The following is a 9946-nucleotide window of genomic DNA, read 5'->3' as shown; positions in this document are numbered from 1 at the left end:
CCTATATAAAAGTCTAATATGCTAAGTGTCCAGTCATCTGTTCAACCAATCAAAGTGTAATATGCTAATGATATGCTAAGGCTGCTCAACCACTCGCTATGATGTGCACTGACCACCAGGGGGCAGACAGTTGACTGTCGACCAGTTGCTATGATGGCACTGACCACCAGGGGGTGGATGCTCCAACCGGTAGGTTAGCTTGCTGCTGGGGTCCGGCTGATTGGGACTGAGCGAGATGGGCCGGACGTGCCCTGGAGCCCTCCTGCGGTCCCTACCCGGCTGGTCAACCTCCTGCGTCCCTCCCTGGCCCAGATCGTGCACTGGTGGGGTCCCTTGACCTGGCCTATGCCCTCTCACAATCTGGAACCCCTTGGGGGATGTCGGAGAGCCGGTTTCGGCCCAATGGCGGAATAACTGGTCGCTATGACGTGCAATGACCACCAGGGGGCAGACACTCAATGCAGGAGCTGCACCCTGGTGGTCAGTGGGCTCCCACAGGGAGAGTGCTGCTTAGCCAGAAGCTGGGCTCACAGCTGGCGAGTGCAGCGGCGATGGTGGGAGCCTCTCCTGCCTCCGCAACAGCACTAAGGATGTCCAACTGATGGATATCTCCCGAGGGCTCCCAGACTCTGAGAGGGAGCCCCCTCCTGAGTGCATGAATTTCATGCACCGGGCCTCTAGTAGATTGTAATAAATGCCACAAGGAAATAAACAGAGAGAGAATAATGGGTGGGGAGGTATCAACAGGGATGACTTTAGTTTGGCCAGCCAGGTATCCTTATGCCTACCTATACAATATCAGGTGAATCAGTGAACTCTTCTGGGATTCAGATCTCCAACATGAAAAACTAAGGTTTAACTTTAACTGGATGACATCGGAGCGGAGAGAGCCCTGGACTTGAAAGTTTAAGCCTGAGTTCTGGCCTTGTTTGTCAGATACCGTCCCCCCGTGAAAGGCTCTGTGAGCAGAGGGTGAAAGTCCTTGTGAACTGAACAGACTAAGGCACAGATTAAGAGTGTTCCTCTCCCTTCTTTAAGATTGTTTCCAACTCTCTGGATGTCTATTTTCATTTACACTAGAAAAGACTTCTGAGAACTTCAGAAACCCTAGATCTAAATTTTTACTTTGCTATTTCCAGACAAGAAGCATATATATTTCATGAATGGGATAATGAATGTGGCAAATCGGCACTGATAAACCAACTAGGCAGAATATATTCTTCACTGAACATTTTTTAAGAACACTATTCCCCTCCAACCCCTTTCTTTCTTACACTAAAGTTTAACTCAATCAGTGATAGGTTAAAGAAAAAAACAAAACAACAAACAAACAAAAGCCAAACCACTAGTTAAACCATTACTTCTTTTCTTTAAAATTTTGGCCATTATCAGGTTTGGCTACATAGTCCAAGAATATCCTCCTTCGGTGAAAGTTAGCCTATCATCTCCAAGAAGAGAAGCCATACCGAGTGCAAAGTGCCATTATTGGTCACTGCAGGCAGGCGGGCCCACCGCTCGTTCTCCAGTTCTTCCATGACTTGGTTCATTGCACTCTTCAGCCACGTGTCCACAGAAATGCCGATCTGCTTTAGCAGGTCCAGCCGGGCTTCAGCTTTTAACTTAATTATCTAAGAAAACCAAGAAAATGGTCAGAAATCAAGGCATTTTCTCCTCAAATTGATAGTTTTTGTTATTTCTGACATTAACTAGTACAATATTGACATTCACCAGCAATTCTGCCTTGGCATAATTGTTAATTTTTCAACTGGAGGGACGGAGAGAGGGAAAGGTAGAGAGGCGGTGTGCAGGGGAGGGAACACAAGAACAGGAATCCGGCTGCTGACAATAGCAAAGCACCTGCATCAACAAGAAACATCAAATATAACTTATGAATAGGAAGATACTGATGTGCTATAAAGTCTGCATCCTTTTCTTCTTAATTAGGCTATGCCTTAGAACATTCTAAAATCTAGCATCTTCAACAGCCTTCTACCCACCTCTTGGACTTTTTCTTCTCCTCTCTCATCTATTTTTTACAAGTCTGCAAATGATCTCATCATGTCACTCCCTGCCTAAAAACTTTCATGACTCCTGACTGCCTAGTGAGTAAAGATTTTAAATTATTAGGCAGCTGTCAAAAATAGTAGAAATTGAGAATAAAACGTTCCTATTCTCTAAATTAAAGGGAAAGACTGCCTGTTTTGGCTCTTGTTCCAAGAGGTAAGCAAGTAATCATTGAACAAGTTTAAACCTGTCTCTAAAATAGCAAATTCTTTGCTCCAATAGCTATGCCTCTGAGAGCAGTCAATCAATGACAGGCAGCCAATCAACCAGAGCCTCACTCCAGTCATCATCACTTCGCCAATCTCTCTATCCACCACAGCTAAAAGTGAGCCAATCTGTAAAACACTCCGTGTTTTGAAAATATGCCAATCTCTGAAATCCACACTTCTCAAAACCCTATATGAAAGTTGTACTTTGTTCAGAGAGATTGTATTTTGTAAGTATCATTCTCTTTTACTTTAGTAAGTAGTATATTTAGCTTCATTGCTCCAGAAATTAGAGTAGTAGTCTCTTCCTCCAACCGTTGAAGGCTCCACTAAGGTAATTTTAAGGACCCTTACTTGATGGCCTTCTGTGGGACTCTTGGACAAACAAGTGTGCTCACTGAGTCCTTCTGGCACGAAATTTGATGGGGGAGTTGGTATCAAAAAGGATCTGAGCTCTGACTTAGGTCATTGAGTTCTCATTGCTGAATTTATTTTTGTATCCCGAAGATTTTTAGGCACATGTATTTTAAAGAATTGAGATCATTCCTATAGCTTCTTTAAAAAAACATCTAATTAGATCGTTTGCCCATTTTAAAATTAGGTTGCCTATTTATTTATGGCTTTTAATATATTTTTATTGATTTCAGAAAGGGAGAGGGAGAGAAACATCAATGATGAGAGAGAACCATTGATTGGCTGCCTCCTGCACACCCCCTACTGGGAATCGAGCCCACAAGCTGGGCATGTGCCCTGACCAGGAATTGAACCGTGACCTCCTGGTTCATAGGTCGATGCTCAACCACTGAGCCACGCTGGCCAGGCTGGGTTGTCTTTTTATTTTGTCTCTGTCTTTTAATTGTAAGAGTTTTAATGTGTTCTAAATAAAAGTCTCTTATCAGATACATACTTTCCAAATATTATTTTCCCCATCCTGTGGGTTTGTTTTTTTACTTTCTTAATAGTGTCTTTTGAAGCACAAAAGTTTTCAGTTTTGATTAGGTCCAAGTTATATTGCTTTGGCTTTTGGTTCCATATCTAATACACTAATCCAAGGTCACAAAGATTTATCCCTATGGTTTCTTATAAGAGTTTTCTAGTTTTAGCTGTTACACTTAGGTATTTGATAATTTGGGGTTAATTTTGGTATATGGTGTAAGATAGGGGTCCAACTTCATTCTTTTTGCATGTGTATATTCTGTTGTTTCAGCACCATTCCAATATGTATTTTAAACTAATATAGGCACTGAAATGTTTAAAACAAAATAAAATAAAACAAAACAAAACAAAAAAACAAGAGTGCCCTGCCTGGTGTGGCTTAGTTGGTTGAGCATTGTCCTGTGCACCAAAAGGTGGCCAGTTAGGTTGTTGGTTTGATTCCTGGTCAGAGCACATGGCCAGGTTGTGGGCTCCATCCTAGGTGGGGTGCTTGTGGGAGGCAGTCGATCAATGTTTCTCTCTCTCTCTCTCTCTCTCTCAAAATCAATAAAAACATATTTTAAAAAAAGAGTAAACCCTTTCTTGGAAATCATAAATGTAAGCCATTTAGCTGCTAAAAAAAAGAAAGAGAAAATGAGAGAGAGATTAGTTTATTCTATTTTCTCAATAACAAGAAATCTAGTTTTCATAAGGTTTATTTTTGCCAGTACTTTACCAAATAACTGACTACAGTTCCAGAATAAACATTACTATCTTTCCTTTAGAGTTTCAACTGTTTATATTTTAACAACTGCTTAAAAGCAGAATTTTCCAGTGTTTTCAAATGAATTTTGATGATTTGCCAATGGATTACAATTTTGCAGAGTATAGCTGTCTGTAACTGGATGGCACTCTAAATACAACGTGACCAACTCATTTTTAGAACTTGTAAAGAGACAAAGCTTTTTTAAATGATGTTTTATAAAGCCAGATCCTTTAAGATACAATATCATGGTGTATGAACACTGTCTGATTTTAATATAAAATGTAATATAAGCATATCTAAGTATTAAGCCATAGTTGAGTTTATGAAACTTTGATAGTTATAAAGTCTGTATATCTCATTTCATTTAATCCACACAACAATTCTGGGGATGAATATTATAACCTCTAGTTTATAGATGAGAAAAATGATTTAATCAAGGTCATATTAATTGTGGTAAATTGTTATCCTCAACGAATCATGCCTCCTAGTGTCCATGTAGTCCCCTCCACATTAATTCTGGGCTTGTCCATCTAATATGCTTTGGCTAATGGAACAAATGCAAATTTGATGAAAACAGAGGTTTGATGAGTGCTCTGAGGACTTCATTTTCTTGGAATGTGCTTCCATCATGTGAGGAAGCCCAGTTTTAGCCTGAGGATGAAAGACCATTTGGAAAACAAACACCTCGTTCTCTAGCAGACCTTCTAACTCAGTGATGGCGAACCTTTTGAGCTCGGCGTGTCAGCATTTTGAAAAACCCTAACTTAACTCTGGTGCCGTGTCACATACAGAAATTTTTTGATATTTGCAACCATAGTAAAACAAAGATTTATATTTTTGATATTTATTTTATATATTTAAATGCCATTTAACAAAGAAAAATCAACCAAAAAAAATGAGTTCACGTGTCACCTCTGACACGCGTGTCATAGGTTCGTCATCACTGCTCTAGCTGAATGCAGCTCAATGAGGAATCTCAATCAAAACCTGCAAAAAATAAAAATAAAAAAATAAAAAAATAAAAAAATAAATGCACAATCAACAGCCAGAATGGTGAGAGATAATAAATTGTTGTTTTGGTCATAAAGTTGTGCGTTTTTTTAAAGGTAGCAACAGATTATGGTGCTTGAATAGTTTAATTTCCAAATATCTGGGGATTTTCCAGGTATCTTTTTTGTTATTGATTTTTAATTTAATTCTGATGGGTCAGAGAACCTATTTTGCCTGATAACAATTCTTTTAAACTTACTGACAGTGGTTTATGGTGTAGTATTTGATTTTGTTGAATATTCCATATATACTTTAAAAGTGTGGTGGAGTGTTCTATAAATAGCAATTAGGTAAATTTGATTGACAGTATTGTTCAAGTCTTCTATATCTTTACGAATTTTCTAGCTCCTTGTTCTATCAATTACTGAAGAGGATGTTGTAGAATTGTCTATTCTTTCAGTTCTGTCCATTTTTGCTTCATATATTTTATAGCTCTATTATCAGTTACATACACATCTAGGATTATGTCTTCTTAATGAACTGATATTATTTTTAATCATTATGAATTATCACTCTTAATATTTCTTGTTCTGTAGTCCATTTTGTCTGATATTAATATAATCACTCCAATTTCCTAATAATTAGAATAACAGCTGAAATTTCTGCTCAGTTTTTTGTTTTCCAGCTCTTGCTTCTTTTTTTTTTTTTAAACATTCCCCCCCCCTCTTTTTTAAATAAGATGTTTGTTTTAAATATATGTTTATTGATTTCAGAGAGAAAGAGAGAGGGAGAGAGAGCATCAATGATGAGAGAATCATTGATCAGCTGCCTCCTGCCGCCCCCTACTGGGGATCAGCCCGCAACCTGGGCATGTGCCCTTGACAGGAATTGAACCTGGGACCCTTCAGTCCACAGGTCAATGCTCTATCCATTGAGCCAAACCGGCTAGGGCCAGCTCTTGCTTCTTGCCAAGCACCTGGGAGTTTCTGCTCTACATGCATTGGGCTAAGGATTTGGGCAGTTACTTACATGCAAATTTGAGACCTCCCTGACATTCATCCTCAAATCAATAAGACTCTGTTAGAATTCTAGTGTGCAGCCTTCAAAAAGAGCTGTATAATGTAAATGTCTAAGTATAGTCCCATTCTGTTAAGGATCAGTTTCTCTCCAGTTTTTTTAAAAATTGATTTCAGAGAGAGGAAGAGAGAGGGATAGAAACATCAATGATGAGAGAGAACCCGATTGGCTGCCTCCTGCACACCCTCTCATGGGGAGCGAGTCTGCAAAACCAGGCATGTGCTCTGACTGGGAACTGAACTATAACTTTCTGGTTGATAGGTCGTTGCTCAACCACTGAACCACACCTGCCCGGCTCCTCTCCAGTTTTTATTTATTTATTTAAAAATATTTTTATTGATTTCAGAGAGGAAGGGAGAGATAGAAACATCAATGATGAGAGAGAATCATTGATCGGCTGCCTCCTGCACGCCCCCTACTGGGGATGAAGCCCACAACTCAGGCATGTGCCCTTGACCAGAATCAAACCTGTGACCTTTTAGTCCGCAGGCCGACATTCTATCCACTGAGCCAAACCGGCTAGGGCTTGATCTTTTTCTATGTTTGAAAAATTTTACAATAAAAACTGAAGAAAGTGATTAGCTTAGAGTCTGCTAACATACCATATTATAAGAGTACAATGAAATCCCACAATGACAGGCCCTGAGGTCATGGGACTTTGGATATAATGTCAGTGGAAATTTTGTTTTAACAGCAGGCTCACCTTAGCATTTCATTAACCTTGCCATAATGAAGCCTCACATTTTATACAACAAAACTTTTTAGATTTCTCTTAGAGCATTATGGCAAGGGTCTTACCATTTTGAGTTACGGAGGTATAAGGATGACATAATTTTCTTTGGAGGGAGAACTATATTATTATGATTTCATTATTAAAGAATACACTTGTATGACTGTCATGAAGTCCTGGCTGGGCAAACAGTAGCATGCTCTAGAGCAGTGGTTCTCAACCTTCTGGTCCTTTAAATACAGTTCCGTAACTCAAAATGGTAAGACCCTTGCCATAATGCTCTAAGAGAAATCTAAAAAGTTTTGTTGTATAAAATGTGAGGCTTCATTATGGCAAGGTTAATGAAATGCTAAGGTGAGCCTGCTGTTAAAACAAAATTTCCACTGACATTATATCCAAAGTCCCATGACCTCAGGGCCTGTCATTGTGGGATTTCATTGTACTCTTATAATATGGTATGTTAGCAGTTCTCAACTGCTGTTCTAGAGGTAACTACACCCTACTCTGGACTTACTGGTCATAACCACTGTCTTGTCTCTACCTTAGCTGAAAACCCAGACTCATGAGGCCTCAATCCCTGCTCTTCAATTCGTGGGAGATGCCAAAGCCAGCTATGTAAGAGGCTTTCTCAGAGGAGAAGATGACTGTCTTCTCTGGAGACAAACCCTCTGCTTTGCTTTATGAGGCAGACAGCAACCCCAAACCACGGTCAGGTTGGGACCTGCGCAGGCCTCAATGACTCAGTAATTTTGAATTGAATTCATAGTGTGCAACAGAACCTTATGAAATAATTTAAGAAAAAATGGTTGTCTTTGAAAATGTGTTTATATAGACAATAATTGATATTTTTGTTTTGTTAATTCATTTGATACCAAGTACTTTGGCTTTCAAATGTACCTACAATTCAGATCATAGACTATAGTTAACATCTTGGAGAAAGAATCATATAGCCTGTAGTTCCTCCTGCAGACCTTACACTAAATGTGAGTTACTAACAATTTCTGGATATCTTTAACTTCTTACATCAACTTTCTCCTCTTTGTGTTAAACATTTCACTGTCATAAGGAGAGAGAACTGCCCTCAAGCGAAATAAAAGGCACAATTTAAATATAAAAATAATTGTGTTCTGGAACAACGTAAGTTATGTACAGCTTCCAAAAAGATGGCTTTTAAAACTCCTGGCTTCTTGGCAAGCTACTTTTAAAATAGGTATGATATGTCAGATGAAGAATGTGTGTATATCTGTGTGACAAAGGAATTTCAAAAATTCAAATACCTCAATACCAGGTTAGGAAAACTGTTATTAAAGTGTAATTTAACCAGCTATTGCCTCATTTCAATTCTTGAATTAATCAGGGGCCACCAACAGTAGCATTTCTAGTACCAATATTCTTGTGACCGTCAGAGAGATCATAACAATGACAACAGTTTGTTCATCACTGTATGTCTAAAATACTCATCAGGCCCTGGCTGGTTTGGCTCAGTGGATAGAGCATTGGCTGCGGACTGAAGGGTCCTGGGTTTGATTCTGGTCAAGGGCACATGCCCGGGTTGCGGGCTTGACCCCCAGTATGGGATGTGCAGGAGGCAGCCGATCAATGATTCCCTCTCATCATTGATGTTTCTATCTCTCTCTCCCCTCTCCCTGCCTATCTGAAATCAATAAAGATATGTCTAAAAAAAATAAAATACTCATCAGTATCTGGCACAGAGCAGGAACTCATTAAGTATTTGTCAAACTAATCAATTAGTGAATCTGCTCCCCAATTGATCAGCCAGTAATTAATTATTCACTACATAACTCCTATTCTTTTGAAAAGCACAAACCATTTATATTTTCAATTTCTTATGAATGGAAAAAGTTTCTTTAATCTATTACTGAGCACCACACAGAGGTTTTTATTCTAATTAGCAACAGTGAATGAAAACAATGTAGAAAACACTGGATGAAGCAGATGAGTTAAAAACAAACATGAATATAGTCCTGGAAGTGGGGTCACTGGGTCGAATGAGAAACACCCATCAGAAAGGATGTTCACAGCAGCACAATTCACCATAGCTAAGGTTTGGAAACAGCCTAAGTGCCCATCAGCAGACGAACGGATTAAAAAACTGTGGTACATAAGCACAATGGAATACTATGCCGCTATAAAAAAGAAGGAACTTTTACCATTTGCAACAACATGGATGGACCTGGACAGCATTATGCTAAGCGAAATAAGCCAGTCGGAGAAAGATAAATATCACATGATCTCACTCATATGTGGGATATAATGATCAACATAATTTGATAAATAAGAATAGATCGTTCTAGAGACAAATGGTAGGGGAGGCGGAGTTAGAGAGCAACTAATGGACTTGTATGCATGCATATTAGCATAACCAATGGACACAGACACTGGGGCGGTGGGGGCTTGCCTAGGGTGGGAATGGCTGGGAGGGAGGGGGGCAACTGGGGAAAAAGGAGACATATGTAAAACTTGGACAAAAAAAACAACCATGAAGGATATAATGGCATGTTAACCAGCTTTCTCCCTTTGGTGCAGGTATTTATAATAAATAAAGTAAATAACTACTGAATGAAAAGGGAAAATCCAATACAAATGTTATATAGGCAGAAAAAAGAAGAAGGGGGATATATCCAAAAATTTCGTTAGGACAATCCTCTGAGTACTACTCCAGCACTACCCTCAGAGTTGCCATCTAATTTTAGCTGAGTTATTCTCTGTATCTGATAAGTGGAAATCAAGTGAGATCAAGTTAAGATTGCAAGATTAATTACATCTCACAGACACTCAAAACTGAGATAATGAACCTGGCCTCATGGTTTTTTGCATGTTCCATATTTTGGTAAGAAAATTATTTTTGAGAATGCAGACTTAAAAACTGGTATTGGCAGAGACGAGACATTTTGTTGTGGGAATCTCACTTCATATTTTTACCTTTAAGCTAACAAACACAGGGTAGTTTAGCATATTCATGGAAATAAAAGATCATTCAGGCTAAATGTAGAGTCTGTGTGACTGATACCTACTACCACTCTACTGGGAGGTTTGGTGGAGCTAGGATAGCAGACGGTGACACCATGGATGGAGTCTGGGAATGGAAAATACAAGAGAAAACACACCCTTCAGAAAACTTCTGAGACTTGTTCTATCAAAGCTCAGAAACTGGCTTCACCGAGTTTGAAGAAACAA

At 39.1% G+C, this 9946-nt stretch overlaps 1 protein-coding gene across 2 annotated transcripts in view; it reads right to left on the bottom strand.

Moving 5' to 3' along the window:
* FCHSD2 (FCH and double SH3 domains 2) overlaps nucleotides 1-9946 on the bottom strand; it is a 165732-nt gene that overhangs the window by 23932 nt on the left and 131854 nt on the right. For both annotated transcript variants that reach the window (XM_005867107.2, XM_014540446.1), the window contains one exon: nucleotides 1467-1628. In XM_005867107.2, the coding sequence (XP_005867169.1) occupies nucleotides 1467-1628 (162 nt within the window). The remainder of the gene's footprint in view (nucleotides 1-1466; nucleotides 1629-9946) is intronic.

This window comes from Myotis brandtii, unplaced genomic scaffold, assembly GCF_000412655.1.
Source record: "Myotis brandtii unplaced genomic scaffold, ASM41265v1 scaffold244, whole genome shotgun sequence".
Classification (NCBI taxonomy): Eukaryota; Metazoa; Chordata; class Mammalia; order Chiroptera; family Vespertilionidae; genus Myotis; species Myotis brandtii.
Note: the sequence above shows the minus strand (reverse complement) of the source record. Positions and strands in the feature narration are given on the sequence as shown.